Source organism: Mizuhopecten yessoensis, unplaced genomic scaffold (genome assembly GCF_002113885.1).
Source record: "Mizuhopecten yessoensis strain PY_sf001 unplaced genomic scaffold, ASM211388v2 scaffold2255, whole genome shotgun sequence".
NCBI classification, from domain to species: domain Eukaryota; kingdom Metazoa; phylum Mollusca; class Bivalvia; order Pectinida; family Pectinidae; genus Mizuhopecten; species Mizuhopecten yessoensis.
In genome coordinates this window covers 167,747-191,296 of record NW_018404455.1, presented here as the reverse complement: position 1 = coordinate 191,296, position 23,550 = coordinate 167,747, and the positions used below count along the sequence as shown (strand labels likewise).

General features: G+C 35.7%; 1 protein-coding gene across 2 annotated transcripts; it reads right to left on the bottom strand.

Annotated features, from left to right (window-relative positions):
* Positions 1-7,227: 7,227 nt before the first annotated feature.
* LOC110445386 lies at positions 7,228-22,994 on the bottom strand. 2 transcript variants are annotated; one of them, XR_002462350.1, is made up of 10 exons: positions 22,928-22,994; positions 20,092-20,247; positions 18,697-18,909; positions 17,455-17,580; positions 14,736-16,765; positions 13,549-13,773; positions 12,640-12,789; positions 11,428-11,531; positions 10,921-11,091; positions 7,228-9,229 (listed from the first exon to the last, which is right to left on the bottom strand). XR_002462350.1 is itself a non-coding variant. In XM_021489965.1 (9 exons), the coding sequence occupies exons 1-9, from the start codon at positions 22,975-22,977 to the stop codon at positions 11,014-11,016; spliced, it is 3,132 nt and encodes a 1,043-aa protein (XP_021345640.1). In that variant the 5' UTR covers positions 22,978-22,994; the 3' UTR covers positions 10,475-11,013. The 2 variants fall into 2 exon arrangements, 1 of the variants encoding a protein (XP_021345640.1); XM_021489965.1 differs by lacking the exon at positions 7,228-9,229 and having other exon boundaries at positions 10,475-11,091.
* Between the last annotated feature and the right edge of the window lie 556 nt (positions 22,995-23,550).

The following is a 23,550-nucleotide window of genomic DNA, read 5'->3' as shown; positions in this document are numbered from 1 at the left end:
ATTTCGTTTTAGAGTTTCGAAACAGGTATATAAGAAATTCTTTATAATTTTATGAAATAGGGGATCATCATTGAGCCTTGAATACATATATGCTTGCAATATGAATAGATGTAAAACAACTCAGATCACCCGAACCCTGTTTCCTGTTTTCGAGGACGTCTCATCTCGCTGATCCAAATCAACGATACCATAGACTTAAACAGGTTAGCATGCTTTTTCAAACCAAACCGTTGTCATTTCACTGTTCTCTCAGACACTTTGTTTAATTTATTGTACAGTTAATTTACTGAATATTCCTGTTTTACTTCACAATATTTCTGAACCTCGCTACTTTGTGTATGATATTAAGTGCGTTACTGGTGCATATTAAAAATGTGAAAGACAATCGCCTTGACGATAATTTTCAACAATAAATACTATTGTATGACTCAAATATGTGTTGTGTGTTACTGTAGCAGGATTCTGAGAGGACCAGTGGCACGTTATCAAGCTGACATCCCGTAAGGGTAAATATTCCGGAATTTATGTTATGTGTCTCATTATTCAAAATTTCTAAACATAAACGAAAACACCGTCATAAGTTAGTGTAACACCAAAATAGAACAGAAACCAACATCGGGAGCTTGTGTGACACCAAAATAGAACAGAAACCAACATCGGGAGCTAGTGTGACACCAAAATAGAACAGAAACCAACATCGGGAGCTAATGTGACACCAAAATATAACAGAAACCAACATCGGGAGCTAGTGTGACACCAAAATAGAACAAAAACCAACATCGGGAGCTTGTGTGACACTAGGGTGACACCAATAAAGAACAGAAACCAACATCGGGAGCTAGTGTGACACCAAAATACAACAAAACCAACATCGGGAGCTATCCTGACACCAAAATAGGACAGAAACCAACATCAGAAGCTAGTGTGACACCAAAATATAACAGAAACCAAGAGCTATCGTGACACCAAAATAGGACAGAAACCAACATCAGAAGCTAGTGTGACACCCAAATATAACAGAAACCAACATCGGGAGCTAATGTGACACCAAAATAGAACAGAAACCAACATCGGGCGTTAATGTGACACCAAAAAACAGAAAATAACAATTTTCAGTCTCCCAGGCAATTGAGATAGTCAGAACAGATGGAAGGGAATGCTACACCAGGTTAAGTAATAAAGAAAACTGCTAGTACCGACGCAATTTATATTGATGAGATAAGAAATGCTAACCGATACATTGACGTCACTTTGCTTGGACGTGGGATGATGTAACATCGACACATACTAGTTATAGGTAGTCTAGATTTCCCGCCGTGTGTATGTACCAAACATAGCTACAACTATAAATAGTTAATTAGTTCCTAATATATAAATATAACTTATGACGTTCTTTACGTAGATGTCTGTGTGAAATCAGGGCATATATACGGGTAATCTCACGGTGTCTTTAATTAATCACAGTTTCCGTGTTTCACTTGCGAGGGCGTATCTCCATAATTGATTATCATCACTAGATAAACCATAGATAATTCCACTCCACACGATCACATATGGTATTTTAGTATCAAGAGATATCTCGGAATATCAGTTCTAGTGTTTCGATAGTTCGATAATTAATTTGTGTTTTTTTCCTCGGGTCCATCTACAAATTATTATTTAACTTCTTTCCATTTTCAATTACTTTCAAGACGTTATCTGTCAATAAGTCGACTACCTTTTTGACTGTATACGCGCATCCATAAAGCGAATTTTCGTTTCGTTATAATTCAAGTCAATACGTCAATTTCATTTAGATTTAGTTAATATTTGCCCTCCAACTAGTAAACAGTCACCCAAATGTCCTTTTCATCTCACGTCATCTTGGGTGGACATCGAAGATAAAGAATATTTATCGCGTTATTTGTTTTCTTTTGACAAGTCGGCGAGAAACGTGTGGAATGGTTGCTATTCTATTGATTAATCAATCAGTTATCGGCAGAACGTCAGTCCAGGAATCAAGGAGAAAAACAGAAGTTTGTGATCTATATCAACTAACTGACTGTTCTGTTTCAATCAAATCAGGTAATATCGATCTGCAGAATCACAACGTCAACCAATTGAAAAGTGATATATTACGCCAACCAATTGAAAAGTGATATATAACGTCAACTTACTACAGAAGCACCTTTCATCAAACTATAACTACCTGTATATAAACCCATATGTAAGTTGACTTTCTTTATCGTTAAAATTGCGTCATAAAGCAATGGTAATTGTTATTTCAACACAATGACTTCTTATTTAGGCCCCAGTGTAATGTTTCCTTTGAGTACACATCAGCCAGAAGTAAGTCTCTACTGGAACCGTCAGAAATGTGTCGGAAACTAGGTTTAAACATAGCTTTAGTAAGGTAGAATAAAAAGTGACATTCGGGCTGTGAAAACAGACCATCAGAAGGCCGGACAATGAAGGAAGTCCGATTGTACATAAAATGGAAAACAACTACGGGAGCTATAGTGGGACAAGGGAACAGCATTGGAAAACACATAATAGGGTGCTCATGACACAACAATCAGAATCATATGTGTCTTTCCCGAGGTATTGAGATACCCAAACATGTATTAAAGATAACACAATGGCCAGACAGGTACCATAGCGACAACGTGAATATCGGCCAGATCATCACTTCCATCATATAAATATAAACATGTGTAGTGATGTAATGTTACCGGACATGGAGATCATTGTAGTGTTGATCTCCGTCGCCGAGGAGGGCAGATGTACATTCGACGTGGGATGAAATTAGCTTCCGAGACCGGCACAAACGCATGCTACTTATATATATATATAGAATGGATTCTCATCAATGTGTTAATTCTAAGGCAATGCTATAAATGTAAATAATTCAGCAGTTTCTGGTATACAAAGCCACCAGGGAAAATAAACGGGAAACAGCTTCCTTGTTTAACCTTCGAGAGCGTACCCCCTTCACATGAGTTTATATCATCTGTAGATAAAACATTAGGTGTACATGTACACTGCAGAAAACAACGACTTGATCAAACACTCGTGAGAAATTGACTTCGCACGATTACTATGACTTATTGATGTTTTGTTGAAGTATCGAGGGATATCCTGTCAAATGTATTGCTCGATATGCTGTCAGATTAATGCTTATCAAATCTAGTGTTTCGAACGGCAATTTATTTCGTCTAGCTCCGTTAACGAATTAATATTTAATTTCAACTCTTTTCATCTTCATCTACTTAAAGTTATCGGTCAGTAAGCCGACTGTCTTTTCACTTTAATGAAATTGTCTTTTCCCCATTGTATCAACAGGCGGACATTTTTTTTATTTGCCTGATTGAAACCACTTGAAAATCTAATTTTGAATTTTATTTAGATTACTCCTCCATTAACAATTACTTAACAAGTCGTCCGAATGTCATTTCCACGTGCGCTCTTTGTTGACATCGTTGAGGAAGAATTTGTAAATTTAAGCGCACGTGTTTAGTTTTCTGTGACCATTCGGAGACTATTATCATGTGTTCAGGTACTGATATCAAAATGCCAAAATATAGCACCAACCTAGTAAAAAGAATCGGATAATTGATATTTAACGTTAACAAATTACACATTTATGGAGACACGGTAGTCTAGTGGTAGGACGCCGGGGTCGTGGGTTAGAGTCAAGATCACGGCACTGTGCTTTATCTTTGAACAAGATACTCCGCTGTAAAATGAGTATGTGGTTGGACAGTGCTAGAAGTGTAGAATGCTAGCTGTGAGCGCCGAAATAGCAGCACCGGCTGTATGTTCCCCAGGGAGTTGAGAAAGGTAAAGTGGCTGGTTGCAAAGGCCCTATAACCAAGATAATAATTTGTGAACCGCTATGAGACGACCTCCAAACTGGGTTGTGATAAAGTGGTATTTAAGAACCTCGAATTGTTTATTATTATTATTATTAATATTTATTTTTCATCAAATTATTATTACACAGATACAGATGACTGTTTTGATCACTAATTTTACATTACATTACTTAACATTATATATCAATAAATCGACTGCCCTTTCGACTTCAGTTTTGCAACTGGTCAGCCAATCGATCTTTATGTCATGGTGACTGCAACTAAAGGATCAGATGAAACCCCCAGATCTGCAGGGGGATCGACGTTAGTCGCCTCATACGATGCCGAGCACATTCAAGAGATCAATTCTTTTTCGGGCCTGCATCAACCGTGAACTCATGAAGCCCTTGTTTTCACCTTAACACTGTCAACTGTAATCCATAAAGTTCACATAAAGAAGTGGACAAACATACTTTCAAAACAGCCATACCGACGAACCATCCCCCCGGGGCCCCCATCGTCCCCACAGGATTTATAGGCACAAACTCTGGTATATTTGCATGTTTTGTTTTTATTTTCGTACAAGACAGTACTACACCTATGTCATATAACACTTATAAAGTTGATTAGCGATAAAACGGCAACATGATGAATAACAAATAAGGGTTAAAAGTCAGCATTCATATGAGAAACAGGTCATCTAACTAGTATGTACATCTATGATAAACAGAATGTTTAACTATTTACAATGATAATAAGGAGCATATCTAACTATATGTTATGTACAGTGGTATATTGTAAATCTGAAAAACAAGAATAATACTTAACAATACACAACTCACATAAAAAGCTGACACAAACAAAAGCTTACTACCCATGGACTTTCATTTCCTGTTTCTTGTTGGGTTACAGGTAAACAGAAATGTTTGTAACATCCCTAATGCTAAAAACACTGGGAAACGCACAGCAATACATAGGTATGAAGGTTTCGAAACAATGATATTTAAATAGTTGCAAATCTGGCATATATTTCAGAAACATAGGGACCAGGCACATCATAACTGATATTAAGATCGTAGGAAAACCTATTTACTGTAGAGAAAATATAACATTCCTTCAATCATGATCTTGTTTGTATGTCTGGGACCTGTGTTTCAATGGATAACTGCAATTGTATAAATATTAACACAAATTATATTTGACGGTGAGAACATTGAAATGACAAGCTTGGATTACAAGCCACACTGGCATCCAAGTAGAGAACATACTGTACTGGACACAATAACAAAATAGCAGCACTTCTTTGCACTAAAATATGATTATCACAAGAGTATTGTTGCTGCAAAAACATTTCAATCTAAAACTGTCTTACTTATACAGTGTACATCAACTTACAAGAGGCCCAGGGACATTTAAATCTAAAACTGTGTTACTTATACAGTGTACACCAACTTACACCAGGCCCAGGGACATTTAAATCTAAAACTGTGTCTTACTTATACAGTGTACACCAACTTACAAGAGGCCCAGGGACATTTAAATCTAAAACTGTGTTACTTATACAGTGTACAGCAACTTACACCAGGCCCAGGGACATTTAAATCAAAAACTGTGTTACTTATACAGTGTACACCAACTTACACCAGGCCCAGGGACATTTAAATCAAAAACTGTGTTACTTATACAGTGTACACCAACTTACACCAGGCCCAGGGACATTTAAATCAAAAACTGTGTTACTTATACAGTGTACACCAACTTACACCAGGCCCAGGGACATTTAAATCAAAAACTGTGTTACTTATACAGTGTACACCAACTTACACCAGGCCCAGGGACATTTAAATCAAAAACTGTGTTACTTATACAGTGTACACCAACTTACACCAGGCCCAGGGACATTTAAATCAAAAACTGTGTTACTTATACAGTGTACACCAACTTACACCAGGCCCAGGGACATTTAAATCAAAAACTGTGTTACTTATACAGTGTACACCAACTTACAAGAGGCCCAGGGGCCCGAATAGCTTACAAGCCCTTATCTTATTTTAAGTTAAATATCGGCCTAATACATGTGTAAAAAGTGCAAAACATGGAAGCAGCAAAAGACTAAAATTTTGTATTGAAAGTTTTTATCTAAATTCCAAATATAAGGCCTCAAATTCTATGTTTGTATGTTAGTCTCCCATGCTGTGCCCTCTGTTGGCCTGGTTCCACGATATTTAATTAGGTTAAAATATTTTCATCTGATCTCAAAAAGTAGTCTTTCAAACAGCACAGCTACATCTGTGTAATAAAACGATGAGTTCCTATCCCCAGGTATCCTTTATCCCAAGGCTAATATCCAGTCACTGGTACTGATGTAATCTTTTCAACATTCACCCTCACTTTCCCTATTTGGCCCTGCCTGAACTTGCTCTCTGCCGTGTCCCATAAAAACCATATGGTAAATGAATTGGAAAAATTGGCAAAATCAATATTGTCATGTAAATAAGCAACTGTGTACGCTGATTTATGTAGAGAATAAAGGGAAAGGTCATTGTTTTATTTTACAAGATTTTGCTAACTGCACATGCACTGAATATGAAATAGGCTGAAATGACTGATAACACTGTAAATAGCAAGCTACATATAGGTAGGTTAGGATACTAGCATGATCAATTATATCAATCCTGTCAAATGATTTCATGATTATAACAGAATCCACAAAACCATATGTAGGTAAGTAAATCGAAAGTCTATATATACACATACAATCAATAATACAAAATATATTGGGTTTAGATGATAATGTTGGAAGAATAAATGTATGTTAAGACCATAAAAATTATTCTCAGGTAAATGTCAAATTTGCCAAAAGAGTGAAGCTTAGTTAAATGTGAAAATTTCTCTATTTTTGTAAAACAAAAATCAAAACAAACAGAACACCCTTAGCCAGAATGAACGATGCATTGTTTTCTTAATAGTTCCACTGCTGTAAATAGTTTAAACAGTATAGGAGTCCTCCAAGACAAGGATCAAGAGGATCTCCATACTTATTACTGGGTTAACAAGGTGTCAATAGTGCACACTACTAGTACAGCATTCCATGGGCTTTGTACGCTTTAATCTATCAGAATTATTTGACTTTCCTCAATACTCTGCTTGCTCATAAAATCATGTCATTGTTGAACTCAAGTGCAACTCTAACACTACTCATTCTAGTACATAAAATTTGATGTGCAGCATATTGATAAAGGGAGATAACCAGGTTATTTCTCAGTGTGCTCCCGATTTCTCATATAAAATTAGCTTATACTTAAGTTTTCTAAATGTAATGTTTTGCCTTGATTTTTATTATATAATTTGTATAATCTTCTTTATAATTTTATTAAGACATTTTTTTCTTTACAATTATGTAGAATTTTTTACAAATAAAATGTGAAATAAAATATTTTCATAAATCAAAACAAAAAAGTTTTAAAACCTTCCATTATTGCTCAGACTTCAGTATTCATTGAAAGTAAAAGCCATGAGAAATCGGAAGAAATAGAAATGATTTTGAAATTAAGAAAACTACTTTTCAAATATATTAACTGAACATTTCATGATGCCAAAAATTAACTTTTTAAAAATGAATGAATAACCACAAGTTCAAGTAAATGGTGTGGTTAGTCACTCGAAATCTAACTCAAAATAACATAAACAAAACTTTAAGGTATTTTGAAAAATATTCTAAATCTATAATTAACATAAGTTCACAATGATGATTTTAAGTCAAAGAAACACTAGTTTCTTGAAGAAATTTTGAAAAGTATTGTTTAAAACTACTCCATGAATTGTTTGAATATTAAATTCATTAAATTAACAAATCAAGAATTGCACACTATAGACATGGACGGACAAAGACATCTACATCGTAACACTGATCAGATTTTTTTGTTCATTAGGAACAAAATTAATATAATAAAGGAACAAACATACATATGGCAACAAAGGTGGTTTATTCTATAACTAATCTTCATTAAATTATTATCATTTTAAAAACAGGACATTCACACTGTGTCTGATGTGGATATTATATTTGCTTACATTCAACGATGTAAATATAATCATCACTCGATTGTAAAAGTTCAAAATTGACTTCAAATGGTATTTATTATTAATTATGAATATTTTATACTTCAGTAAAAGTGATGGAAATCTCTCAGGTTGTATTTGTAATGCCAAAAACTTTTATTCTACTCTCCCTAAAAAAAGTCAATTGTCATATAATTTACTCCAATGAAACTCCAAAAAATATGATAAGAACAGTTGTCTCCCTTACACTAATGAATTACCATTGTGGGCACGTGATTGGAATTTACAAATATTTATATTGTATTCAGTCTTAACATTTATTTCAGTATTTCCATTTATTGTTACAAAATATTCAAATTTGTAAATACGTTTTTTTTATGAATTCAATTTTCCAGTAAAACGTCTAAAAAGCAATCTTATACACGAACAGGATTTTGAAAAACTTCTAAACATATGATTTTAAGAAAACATTTTGATTTTTATATACATGTACAGATTGAGATTGTAATGTTAATTTATTAAACAAATCCTGGCATTAGATGTGTTAACTACTTGATATGCTTCTCACTCCTTGAACAAATGGGTTTGGTCGAGCTTGCATTTTCATGTTTCACTTTTAACAGTCTATTCAATCAACCAGGTCCATATCCACAGTCAGAGCAGTTTTAAAAAAAAATCAATTTCCTACATGTAAAGAAGCCAAATGTCAGAAGTTTGCTTAGCACAGTTTTGCATTTATGAAATAATTATCACTTTAAACATGCATGTCCTTTACATGACATTCAGCTAAAAGATTTTATTACTTTCTAAAAACTTGATCCAGTTGATTGAAATATCAACTAATGTAACGTTATGAAACCTGTCCTGTGAGAGACATTTTAACAGGTTTAAAACAAATAATCATAATTTCAGAATGATAAATTTGTTTACAAAGCAATAATCACTAATAGATCCACATAAATCGTATCCTAATGAGTTTTCCATCCTTGGAATCCAGGGGTTCTACGCACTTATGTTCACTGCATGAGTTCTGCACCACTGGGATATACCATGGAAAAATTGAAGGCACACAGGTAGCTATTTGATTGATTTCAGGTAAAAACAAAACCCTGACCAATCTCTAGGCTGATATCTCCTTTGAAGAATACAGACTTAACATCCAACTTCAAAGCTGGTTAATTTGACTGTTATGCTGCCATGCTGCACCATTCTTTTGATGTACATCAAAGGATATAACTAATCTTCTTGTATCCTCCACCAGGTGGTGCTTACAGAGCCTTTGATTTCATCATGACATATTTCAGGGGTGCAGAGAACGTAAGCAAGAGTAACTCCTGGAATTTCAAGGATGAAAGATTTCTACTATGGTTACTTATAAAACTTCAAAACATTCAAAATAATGTAATCTGACATACCATTATCACTGTAAATAATGTATTCTGATCACCATTATCACTGTAAATCAGATTATTTTCTGAATCATTAACAACACTGCTGTATTGGTGAATTTATCAAAAATGCCTTTAAAAAAGCATTAAAAACTGTAAAGCTAATATGAAACAGAAAGAGTTGGCGAACAAACATTGATAATTATAACTCACACATGTTTGGTATCATTTACAAATTGATTTCAATGCTGTATGATATAAGAATGACTTTATAAGATTCAATATAATTTTTTTAACAAGGTTCCGTTTCCTTTTTACAGCGATATACATAACATAACTTTGATGAAATCAATTCTCAATTTAAATACATAGACATATCATTATTTAATAGAAGCTGTAGCACAGCTGTCATACAGAATATACCAAGACGTATACTCAGCCTCACTATACCCTGTAACACAGCTGTCATACAGAATATACTAAGACGTATACTCTGCCTCATCATACACTGTAACAATTCATTAATATGGACCTAGGATATCATCACATTCTAGCCTCACTATACACTGTAACACATCTGTCATACAGAATAAACCAAGACGTCTACTCAGCCTCACTATACACTGTAACACAGCTGGCATACAGAATAAACCAAGACGTATTCTCAGCCTCATCATACACTGTACCACAGCTGTCATACAGAATATGCCAAGACGTATACTCAGCCTCACTATACCCTGTAACACAGCTGTCATACAGAATAAACCAAGACGTATAGTCAGCCTCACTATACACTGTAACACAGATGTCATACAGAATAAACCAAGACGTATTCTCAGCCTCATCATACACTGTAACAATTCATTAATATGGACCTAGGATATCATCACATTCTAGCCTCACTATACACTGTAACACAGATGTCATACAGAATAAACCAAGACGTATAGTCAGCCTCACTATACACTGTAACACATCTGTCATACAGAATAAACCAAGACGTCTACTCAGCCTCACTATACACTGTAACACAGCTGGCATACAGAATAAACCAAGACGTATACTCAGCCTCCCTACACACTGTAACACAGCTGTCATACAGAATATACTAAGACGTATACTCTGCCTCATCATACACTGTAACAATACATTAATATGTACCTAGGATATCATCACATTCTAGCCTCACTATACACTGTAACACAGCTGGCATACAGAATAAACCAAGACGTATACTCAGCCTCATCATACACTGTAACAATACATTAATATGGACCTAGGATATCATCACATTCTATAGCCTTCTACCAGCCATCATAAATACTGTTTATATCACACAGATCATCAACACTTAATTTCAGGAGAGCTTGACAAAGAACACAAGAGTGGCTGTATTTCCAGATCATCAGGATTTGTCCGAGTATCCCTTCCCATACATAGCTACAATACTTCCTGATGGGACGAGACTTGTAGTGCTATACAGAGTTGCAGAAGACTTTTTTTTAACTATGGCATCATTCTCTTACATCTACTGTATATACTTCACTACCTTCTTAACAGAACAATGTCTTAATATTTATATACTGACTGAACAATTTGTAAAAATGAAATACAAATTTTCTAGAAATATAACTGACAAGTTTAAGCTCTATGATGAGGAGTGGTCTGATCTGTTGCCTCTAAGAACTCAAATGCTCTATTAAAAAATTCCCCTGTCCCGTTAGACCTCTTCAGTCAATGCCAAGCTGCTTATGGTTCCCCCATAACCAGGTGTGATAGTCATTCAGCTTGTGGTCCTTTGGATCAACCTAGAGAACAAAACATATTCTATACTTATATCAGAAAGTTACAGGGCCAGTGCTTCTCCTTTCTCTGTTTTGTTAACATTATTGATTTTTATTTTATGTAAACATTTGAAAATTATTTACATTTTTTATTATTATTTTATGTACATATTTGAAAATTATTTACATTATTTCTATTATTTCATGTACACATTAGAAAATTGTTTACATTATTTGTATTAATGAGAAAACCTTTGATTATCATCAGGCCTTGTTTGAAGATCTACTCTTTGATCATGATTGTCCAAAGTTTAACCATTTTTAATTGTGACCAGTAAGTCATCATATTCTTTCACCTACCCTTTTCCATTCATTGACACAAAACATCCGATAGGAATCGTTTCCATATTTCCCAATTCCATGAAGTTCCTCGGGATAGCTCCAGTCCTTAGTGAGATACTCATCTGCAATATATTAAAATGATCACATCAAGTACAGTATCGAGTTGTCTACCTGTTTGACCGGACCAAACAAAACTTGATGTTTCCTTTTCAGCGATAAGGAACTTTAGTTAAAGAAGTCTGACAAGTATATGTCAAACTGTACATCCATTAAAAAGGTGTTGTGTACAGTAATATAACTGGATATGAAGCAAAGTTTTAAGTATGACAGTATAGGTGTTAGGTTTTAAGTATGACAGTATAGGTGTTCGGTTTTAAGTATGACAGTATAGGTGTTTGGTTTTAAGTATGACAGTATAGGTGTTCGGTTTTAAGTGTGACAGTATAGGTGTTCAGTTTTAAGTATGACAGTATAGGTGTTAGTTTTTAAGTATGACAGTATAGGTGTTAGTTTTTAAGTATGACAGTATAGGTGTTTAGTTTTAAGTATGACAGTATAGGTGTACGGTTTTAAGTATGACAGTATAGGTGGTAGGTTTTAAGTATGACAGTATAGGGGTTCGGTTTTAAGTGTGACAGTATAGGTGTTCAGTTTTAGGTATGACGTTATAGGTGTTCAGTTTTAAGTGTGACAGTATAGGGGTTCAGTTTTAAGTACGACAGTATAAGTGTTCCAACTTAACACTACACCCCTGGACAATCACCACCAAATCACTGTAGGTCTATGTCAATCTTTAACTTCACAGACAAAATTGTTTATGAAGTTTTTCTATTCAATTACCTTCCTTTATTTTTTACACATATTTTCATAATATCATGTTATAAAGAACTGAATATATAAGTTTAAATTTTTGGGTCAAAGTCTTGGTAGAGGTCTGGTCTATGAAAATTTCAGTAGGTCTATAGGCAATCAATATTAGATAGACCATTAGGTAGGTCTATAGGCAATCAATATTAGATAGACACTTAGGTAGGTCTATAGGCAATCAATATTAGATAGACCATTAGGTAGATCTATAGGCAATCAAGATTAGATAGACCATTAGGTAGGTCTATAGGCAATCAATATTAGATAGACCATTAGGTAGGTCTATAGGCAATCAATATTAGATAGACCATTAGGTAGGTCTATCTTGTATTGACTGTGTAAAGTGTACTGTGTGTTATTTACCAGAAAACCTGATGATGATCTTTGCTCGTTTTTCATGCAGACCAAGTGGAGTAAGAAGTTTGGCAATGGCTGCAGCGTCTGCTTTCCTCGCTGCGTCTGGGTTCGGCCATTTGTTGAAAAATTTCCATAGAAGAGGGATAGCTGCCTTGCCTAAAACCCCAACAAACCAATACACAATATTACATATCATCAGCACACAGTCATCCTTATATTACACAGCACACAAAGCCGTCTTAACAGAACATCTGGACACAGTTGTGTTTCTGCTTTAATGCTACCTTAAACCAGAGATGGTGTCAAAGCCACCAAATGCTCGCCTGTTTAAAATTTAATCCTATTTCAAAATTTGTTTGTAAAAAAGTTCAAAAGAGGTCAAAAGTCCAAAAAGATTTGAAATTATTCTTTAATTTTAACTTCACTTCTTATAGTTTACCCCACAGGAACCTCCATGCAAAATATCAACATCCTAGTACACATAGTTAATGAATGACAAGCTTCTAAATAACTTGCAGGTAAAACTTTAACGTTGATGTGCTTCAAAAAAGTTAAGTACAAAACAGGTAAAAAAAAAAATCAAAATTTGAAATTATTTTTAAATTTTAACTTCACTACATCAATAGTATACCCCACAGGAACCTCCATGCCAAATATCAGCATCCTACTACACAATTTTAATGAATGACAAGCTTCTAAATAACTTGCAGGTAAAACTTTAACATTTTCTCTCTGTTCTTCGAACAGGCAAGCTAAAAATCAAATACATGTGCCTGAATACATTTTAAATCAAACTCATTTTCCTAGAAACATTCAAACTAACATTTTTAATACCAACGTTATTTTTTTAAAAATATGTTTTTTTTTTCTATTCTTGGAAAACAGTTCACACAAACTTTTTGTGACATGCTTTACCTGTGGTCCTATTCAGGAAAATGGTCCCTATGAGGAGCTTCCAGGGGTCGTGGTACAGACTTTCCTGTATCAGGCAGAAAGGAGACTTTGGAGGGACCCAAGTTGTATCCCTATGGAGTTCAGGGCGAGGAAGAAACTTCCCATGGGCAAAGTATTTACTCTCTGTCTCGGCTGACAACCGTCTTGTGGGTGTAAATTCTGCCTCTTCGGAGTCAGATGGGATATCTATGTAACAATCAAAAACAAGTATCTGATGTCTGTTTTAATAAACATTTTTTTGTGAACAATTACTAGTAAAACAATGTCGAACAAAACAACAAATTCATTAAATTTATTCACTACATGTATGGAACAAATGCCCAAATCAGATTTCAGTAAACTTGCATATATATAAGTACAGTGTATAGTAAAAAAGTAACCTTCAAACTATTATGAGCCAGCCTGAAATGCATCTACAGACCCAAGTTTGAAGGAAATCGGATGATATTCAGGATAAAGATTGCTCAGAAACTACAGTGTCACAGACAGACTCAAATTAACACAACACCCCCCTCACTAAAACTGAGGATGGAAATGGTCTACCTATGACCATCACAAACATAATAGCATAGGCTCATAAGGAACTAGTAATCTTCAGTAAAACACATCTATAACAAACCTCTGGGGATGTAAGAAATCAGTTTGTTACGGGCTGAAATAATGATAAAGGTTGATATTAAGGAGCAATTTTGCTGTCTGTAGACACACATAAAACATGTTAACAAACCAGATATAAGGATATATCCAGAATAAACAGGTTTGCTATCTTGCTTTCTCACTCAATTTTTGGGTTTATCTTTTAATGAAAATTGCAATGGACTGTTAGAGGCAGAGGAATTCTCTATCAATATTTAAAAAATATTTTGAGAACTAAATGTTTTGCCAAGTTGCTTTACTCTGTATTTCGAAGAATGTAACTGGCAGAAAATAGATAAACTTAAACATACAATTTTTTGCAGGATTGTAATTTTAGCATTCCAAACCTTACGCTAATTCATACTTGTGCTCATTGAAGGTTTTTTATCTAGTTTTCTATGTGAAAATTGAGCCAATTCATCAGATCTAATTCATTATACGCTAAAAGTTTTGTCCGCCAAAATAATCACTCATACAGTATCCTAAAATGGCCTCAATGATCACAGATTTACCTTCCACATGACTAATTTCTTCACTGGCAAGCTGAGGGGATGTAGCTGACAAGGACACACTCCGTGACCTTGACCTTTCAGGACTAGATAAAAGTGGTGAAAACTTGGGACCTTCCTCGTTACTGGCTCTCCTCTGATGCCGTGGCGATGCTGGAACATTCTTAATAAATGTAAATAAATCGTCCAAATTTTCAACAGCAGAAGCACAGAACTTCCCTTTGGTATCTCCTGATGCCACATTGGATTTGTTGTTAGTCTTTGAGGACATTTTTACAGGTGAATATTTTGCAGAAGTGATTTTTACAGGTGAGCTTTTGAAAGGTGAAGATTTAACAGGTGAACTCCTAATAGGTGGTTTGATAGGGGATGATTTTGAAGGACACAAACTTCTTTCTTCTACTTCATCAGAAATGTTCTCGGAAATTTCTGGAGTTGTATCAGCGTTAGTATTAGTATCAACTTTACTTTCATTGTCTTTTGTATCTATTTCATCTTGAATAGCATCATCGGCGGACACTGAAGGGTTAGCCTCAACATTATCTGATGTGGCGTACAAGTTCGTTCCCTCAGGATTTGTTAGACAGTATGTGTATGCAGGGGTCACGACCTGGGACATGTCTATTCCATCAGGATTGGCCGTAACAACACTAGCCATAACATAAACACCACTGACCAGTTCCCCTGCCATGACCCCACCACTGACCATATCAGCACTGACCAAACCAGGCGCTGTAGCACCACTGACCATACTGTCACTCAGGGCGATACCACCGGGAAGCTGGACACTGCTGGGTGCCACATTAATGACAGAACCCCCCAACACTGCTGTACCGTCTAAATCAGTACTGAGTTTCGCAGTCTTTGCCACAGAGGGAGACAAGGTTGACGACTGTCTTCGCGATGAGTTGCGTTGCACTTTTGGTTCATCAACACTATAGATGTCAGCACTGTATCTTTTACTGCGCATTCGCTGCCGTGAAGGTCGTCGTTCTGTTGCCACTTTAGCTGGATCGACTTTGACTGGTTCAGATGTCACTGGCACGATTTCTGACTCCTCGGCACTGCTGTCACACACATTGTTACTGTCCATACCAACATTTTGAAACAAGTCAAAGATATTATCACCATGGGATTTTGGCTTCTTCTTACTCACCTCTTTTTTGGTTAAATCTTTAGACATTGATTGAGTAACGTTTGAGTGCACCATCGTGTGTGGATTTAACCTTGGCGACAGTTGTGAGTTCATGTTCTCATCTGGGAACGAATCATTATACTCATCGTCCATTGTTGGAGAGTCTAATTTTTCATTGAACGTATCCAGTTTACTTATGTCATCACTATCCCCAATACGTAATTTCCCCCCATTCTCCGTCACAGAATCCTCCTCATTATCGTCCACCACTTTTGTTTTGGGACCACGTCCTCTCCCTTTCCCTTTCTTTTTCTGTTTCTTTGCAGGACCTTCCTCCTCTGCGTCACCTTTCCTTTTCACACCGGGACCAAATGCCATTTTTATTACCAGTTTCTGTGCCAGTGTTTTCTTGGGTGAAATGTTTTTACGTTTACCAGACTGTTGTGATGTTTTACTTAGCTGTATTTTTGTCTCTTCTTTCGGTGAAACATTTTTAGTCATAGATCGAGACCGTTTACGGCTGAGTTTTGGAGAAACCTTCACTTTTCCACTAGTTGTCTGTTTTATCTCTAGTTTGTCCGATTTCTGTGATTTACCAGTTTTTAATGTCTTTGTTTTACTGGCTTTGCTTGGGGGTTTTGACAATGCTTTTAGTGATTTTGTGGAGGATTTTGGTGTCATTTTTGTCTTTACTGGAGATCTTACACTGGGAGATTTCATGATTTCCCTTTTCTCTGCCTTGTTTTTCCTCTGGCCTTTCCTCGTGACACTACCCTGGTTGGTACTGTGGTGCTTTCCTCGTACCGTGAAGTCGAAAGCCTCCACATCCAGTTCCAACTGCTTCTCCGCCACATACGTAGCCAGCTCTGTTTTGGATCTCATCTTCTTTCCAGATGGGCTAAAAAATATCATATATTATTTTACTGATCAAACACACAAACATTTCATATGAATTTTGGAGCAATCAAGAATTTACTTCCTATTTAAGCAATATAACAGAATAAGGGATCATCTGATCTATTTTACTATGCTTATTAAATTTGTTTTTCAATTTATATCAATAAATCAAAGCAAAACCTGTTTTAAACTTGAAGGTCTGGCATAAATTATCATATGATGATATATTTTCAGTATTACAATTCAATAACGCTACTGATATTGTTCAATTACTCAATACTATTTTGTTTTAAACAACTGCATGTAAAAGCTAAAAGCTGAATTTTTGCATATTTCATACAAATCCTTATTCATATTTTTATCACAGGCTTATATTATCAACACAGACAGGGTTATGGTCAATAAAACTCAAAATCATATCAAACGAACAAAAAAGTAAAAGATAAATGTGAAGTTGAATATCTATTTGACTATGGAAACATATCTTTTGGAACAGACCAACGGTTTTCAGATAGCTTAAAATTGTAGAGACATTTGTTGTTTTTACGAATTTAAATAATATTCTTTTATATAAATTGAGGCTGGTCTTCAGGTTTCTATTAATAATGGGATATATGTATGAATGACCATGTCCCATCGTGGGGCAGGCACCTGGGTTATCTAGTGGTATTGCCACAATTGTATATATACCTGTAAAGGTACACGTCATATTTCCCAGCTGATTTGCCATTGAGTCGCTGCACCACACGCCGACTCCATCCCTCCGGTAGATTTTTGTCATGCAGCATTGGGGATATGTCGTAAGTGTGGTCTCCCCTAGTAAAATCAAACAAAACCAGTTTTATTATAGCATTCATCTCTAAAATATACCAAACTAATCTTTTAACTTTACAAAATATCCACACGTTGACTGGTTTACACTGAAGATTTTCATTCACAAACACCATAAATATAATTTCCCTTCACTCTGTAAATTGTTCTCAACACCACAAGAACAGCTTTGTTGTTTACTCGACGTCTACATGTTTCAACTGATATGTCCTGATGATGGCTGCATAGCAATTCAAACATGTAGATGTCGACTAAATAACAAAGCTGTTGTTGAGAATCCTTTTCTGTAGTTTCTATAGTAATGATTACTAGTGAATCCCCTGGGAATCCACCTGAGAACACTACCAATTTTTCTACATAAGGAGTGTTGGATCTCTCTTTTCTTTTCTTTATTATCTGTAAATTGTTGATATGTGGATATGAAAAGTAGATCATTATTATTGTAGCCTCCCTAAACATTTTTTTTTTATCTTAAATATACCTTAATTTTTTTAATGATAGCCCACTTCTTTCAGGAACACAAAGTTGACATAAATGATATTGGCATTTTTAAACTTGTTTCTCTAAATTTCAAAACATATCACTTTGCATAAAGTAGCATAATATATGATTGTGAAAGATTAAAAGGTACAGTGCTACGCTTTATATTGCTATATTTCTTTTAATAATCATTAAAGCAATAGTGCAAATATAACTAGTATTTTTAATGCTGCAAAATGATATCAAATACTTATTTATACAGAGGTGTTTCGGAACATATAAAGTGTGAAACAAAACAATTATTCTGTTTGACTTAGATACGGTGGCCAAGTGGTTAAAGCGTCTGACATTCTGCTACCACCGGCCCCCCACCACTGGGTCCAGGTTCGAGACCTACATGGGGCAGTTGCCAGGTACTGGCCGTAGGTCGGTGGTTTTTCTCTGGAAACTACGGCTTTCCTCCACCACCAAAACCTGACATGTCCTTAAATGACCATAGCTGTTAATAGGATGTAAAACACAAACAAACCAAAGACACGATTTAGAAAATTGTTCACTCCAACACAAACCTAACCTGTACAGGGGGTGGTTGAATGAACACAACATCACTCTAACACAAACCTGATCTGTACAGGGGGTGGTTGAATGAACACAACATCACTGGTTGTTGATTCCCTTGCGTCATCAACGTCAGCGTAAGCGTGGTCATCTATGTAAATATTCTGCTGTTCCAGATCACCAGCGGGTATGTCGTCCATGTATCCCACACTCTCACCAAGCAACGCCTCATCCGAGTTATCAAGGTCAACAGGTTTATTGTGCTCATCATCGTATCTGTCCAAGTAAATAGATAGCTCTTTTACCAGGCTATAGCTTTAGGAGCTAATTCCCCGTCATGCAGAACCATATAGGCAAACAACACTGATCCCAGACAGGCACCATATATATATATGGGACTTCCACACGAACATATTGCCGCATACATATTTTTGAGAGCTATTGTTGCGACAAACACAAGTATATAAAATAACAATAACATAGGGTAACAGTAAATAGTGATTGGATGGTGCAGTGGGTAGCGTACTTGCCTTTCACGAAGATATCCGGGATTCAATTCGATTGCACCATTAGTGATTGGACTACGACCCAATAAAATGAATATAAATAGTCTACTGAATGCTATTTGACCGACTCATAGTCATATTAGAAATGAAATATGAATTATGACATAAAAGGATTAACAATACATCTTGCATTACGGTTCGATATTCCTCAGGTACGACTGAGGAACACTGCAGCAAACATGGCGTCAATAAAATATCCTGTACACATTCCAACTGAGGAGAGAGATATCACAAAGCGATAAGTCTATCAATCATATAATAGTCCAGAACTAATAGCAAAGAGCAAGAACTGTCAACCTTATTATATCATGGACACAGTAACAGAACACATTTAGCCCCATAACACTGATCCAAGGCCTTAACAAATGTGTGGTTCCAGTTACCCAACTTACCCCAAAATATTTGATCAATTTTCAAGGAAGCACTGTTAAAGTTGAGTATACAGGGATGTGATCGGGGATTGGAAGAAAAAGAGGGATCAAAGTGAAAAGGGAGGAACAGGGCCTATATATGGAGCTAAAACCTTTTTTTTACACCCTTAACAACTAACTTTGTTTCTATTTAAAATTTGTAACAGATTCTTTACAATATGTAACCTGTATGAACAAACTCATCCATTACTTAACAACTTACCTGTATGTACAAACTCATATGTTCCAAGACAACTTACCTGTACAAACAAACTCATACGCTCCAAGACTACTTACCTGTACAAACAAACTCATACGCTCCAGGACTACTTTCCTGTACAAACAAACTCATACGCTCCAGGACTACTTTCCTGTACAAACAAACTCATACGCTCCAGGACTACTTACCTTTACAAACAAACTCATATGTTCCAAGACAACTTACCTGTACAAACAAACTCATACGTTCCAGGACTACTTACCTGTATGCAGCAGAGTCCTCAAAGTTGGGGTCTGCATAGTCAAACCCTTCCTCCTCCTGCCCCTCCTCCATTCTCACACCCTCCTCGTCCGACATCCCCGTCTCGTCTTCCTCATCTTCCTGGGCATCTGGGTCATGGATGACTGTAGGTAAAACGCTGTAAAGGAAATCATTCAGCCATGACAAAGTCATATCACCATTATATGTTGTTTGTGACAACAAAAATTACATCTTGCCTTCTTAAAACTTTGAGTGATGTTTGTTATTTTCTGTTTCGTTGCTTAATCCGAGTTTGGTTTTGATCTATTGAGTGTTTTCTAATTCATACTAACTTAATGAATGCAAACCCCTAAATAATGCTTCTGACCAAATGATCCTCTGTGTCAAGAAACTATAAACTTTCCAGATACAGACTCTCAACATTTATTTCAATATTCTGTTATGGTGTAGAATTCTGAAAGTATGTGAGAAGTTAATGGTAGGTCTAATAAATACTTAAAAGAAGTAAATATCAAAACACATAATGTGATTTCTCTGTATAAAAATTTGTAATAAACATTTCTTTTAGTCCAATTAGTATAAAGGATTTGGTACAAGTTATTACAAGTTCTGAAGCCATATCTTATCACAATAATGGTAAATGAATTCATAGACAAGACAATAAAAAATTATTGAGATGGAAGGAAGTCAAATCAATTTCATGTTATTTTGCATCAATCCTATGCAATAAAGTTTGCATGTTTCTATAGTCTATACTGATCACAATAAACTTCGAAAGCCAGGTTTCCACCACTTAACACATAGTAGTAACCCGTAACTTATTTGTATATCTATATTGTTGAAGATATATAGCAATTTATAAAGTATTTCAGCACCATGAACCGATTAGCTCTCCTTGGTTTCCCCCCAGAGAAGGTGGATTTAACTTTTAAGGGAAAGTCTACTTCCCAAACCATTGCCTGTCACTAGTAGCCAGATAAGTGATAATGATGTAGAAGTTAAACAAAATCGATAGAAACACAATGAATTTGATAAAATATCCAACTGAAGTTTGAAATATTGGAATTGCTATCTCGCTGATTGAGTGTGAAGTTGAATAAATGCTCTTCGCGAACGACTCTTGAGACTCCAGGCTTTCAGTAGACTCTTGAGACTACGAGCTTTCAGTAGACTCTTTGAGACTATCAAAATGAACTTTCATTCTTGGGTTTTAAAGGATAGGTCTGTTTGAAATGTTTGGACTCATCAGATTTAAGGGAAGAGTGATTTGACTTCTAAAATGGCTAAATGTCAAGGTCAGCTGAAAGCCCTGTGACTTGTTCCTGCAATCTTTTGCAGCTAGCTAGTAATCTTGCACATAGATATCTGAATTTTTAAAAATTATAAGTACCTTTGGTAGGGAAGATAATTTGGGGCCAATTGATTACTATAAATCACCTGTGATTTGGGTCAGAGATTTTACAAGCCAAACTAATATATATACTAAAATGTTTGAAGCTTAAAATAGGCACTTGAGTTTTTGCATATATTAGCACAGAAATTCCTGGATAAATCTCCAACAATGTATGAGGTTTAAGCCAAGAAGATATCTGAATATACACAAGATTAAGTGAAATGTAAAGGAAACATGGGAGTAGGTTTCAACAGAGATATTTTAATGAGTGGCTGTGAACTTTGCCTGCCAATAAATTTGTAGTAAGATGAGGAATAGAGATAAAGATAGTGTCGTCGCTGGGGCTCGAATCTGCGACCCTTGGCTCTCCAGGAAAATTCCCTACAGCTGACGCTTGCAAGGCAACCTAATCAATGCACAACTTTTACAAATTAATCTTAGATACAAGTAGATTATGAAATATCTAGGGTTGGCAGTAAAATCAAGGATAGTTCGGGATACCTGAAACACACATATTTTTATGTGTAAGAGGCAGATTGTTGACTGTTTTTTTATGGGATATTATTATATTATTATGCTGACCGTAATGAGGCATCCCCTAAAAGAATCTTGCTGTGTTAAACCTTTAACATTGGTTTACTACAGTAGGTTTATCTAGTATCATCAATAAATATTGGTATCTAAATTCAAATGTATCGTTACATAGGAAACGCAAGTATAGTCTTAACTGTGGATTGATACCTAAAAAGTAAAATATGGTGGCCAGACATGTACACCAGACATGTTTGGTATGAGCTACAGATGGGACCACACACAGAAACCCCTAATGACTGACCATGTTATCTGTCAAGTACTCCATTGACTTTCAAGTAAAATGAAGTCTGCAGAGTAACAAACAAAGTGACATTTAAGTAACAAGTGCAAGAATAACCTCATACACACTACACGTCAACAGTTGTTTCCTGTGTGAGAAGTTATCTGTAACGATCTAACGTTAACAATATGTCGGGGACATGATCTGGTATAAACACTAACGTTACATCATGCAGGTCATATGGCACATCGATATAAATATCATACCGTATATGTAAGAGATTTAATGGAGATATAAAACGGCTTGTTTCTTGCATTATTTACGCATTTTATTAATGTCCTAGTGTCATTATACCCAAAATCGAGCTCGCAGTTAACATTTTCATCTTGCTACAACGATAGCCAATCACGTCATTCGGTATATTTAGATCCACCAGCAGCAAATCGTATGCATGTGTCTCAAACTGCAGTCACCAATGTAAGGTCAGGGCAGAAAAAAGAAGTTTGCTATTTGATTTCCTTGACATTACCACCTTGATCTACGATTTAGTGGGTATGACACTGTAAAATGATTAGTAATGTACATCAGGCTTGCCATCCATGCATCAATAGACCACAGGAACACACTTACAACGGCTGCATTGCAACGTACAACGCATGTGGCCCGCCGTCACCCTCCATGTTTGTTGTTCATAATAGATGGTTACTACAAAATACGGATGACATGAAAACGAAACGAAACGTTTATAATTAAAGTTGTCGGGAAATTCTACCAAAAAACATATTCATCTTTAATCTCTAAAAATGTCCCATTTACACTGTTATAACTGGTACCATAAGGGCTAATTATAGCGGTCAGAACACCTGGTAGTAAGACATAGTTAAGAAAATTCCAATGTATTTCTAGATATCTAACGTCTTTTTCCCCGGAAAATTATTAATTGAATTTAATCAATCACCCCCACACATCTACATAGTAATGACCACCTTCATCTATTTGAAGATCATGTCATGTGACAGTGGTTGCAAGGCCAAGAGAAGAAAAGATAAAAGATTGTGAAAGGGAATATTTATAAAGTATATGAGTTTGAATTGTTTTTTGTTTAGGGACAGTTTAAAGCAGTCAGAAGAGGTAATGGAGGTTATATCTGGAGGCAGGTTATTCCAGTCTACTATGGTACGAGGGAAAAAGGATTGTTGTCGTACCTGTGTTCTACATGGTTTGATATGAGTTCCGGTGTGCGTGTCTTGTGT

What these genes read in the sequence shown, in the direction of transcription:
- LOC110445386 (XM_021489965.1), bottom strand. Translation starts at nt 22,977, where the DNA reads ATGGAGGGTGACGGCGGGCCACATGCGTTGTACGTTGCAATGCAGCCG. An exon ending in CCACCCCCTGTACAGATCAG is followed by an intron (nt 17,581 to 18,696) that starts GTTTGTGTTAGA and finishes TGATTTTACTAG; the next exon opens with GGGAGACCACACTTACGACA. An exon ending in TATGACGTGTACCTTTACAG is followed by an intron (nt 16,766 to 17,454) that starts GTATATATACAA and finishes GATATTTTTTAG; the next exon opens with CCCATCTGGAAAGAAGATGA.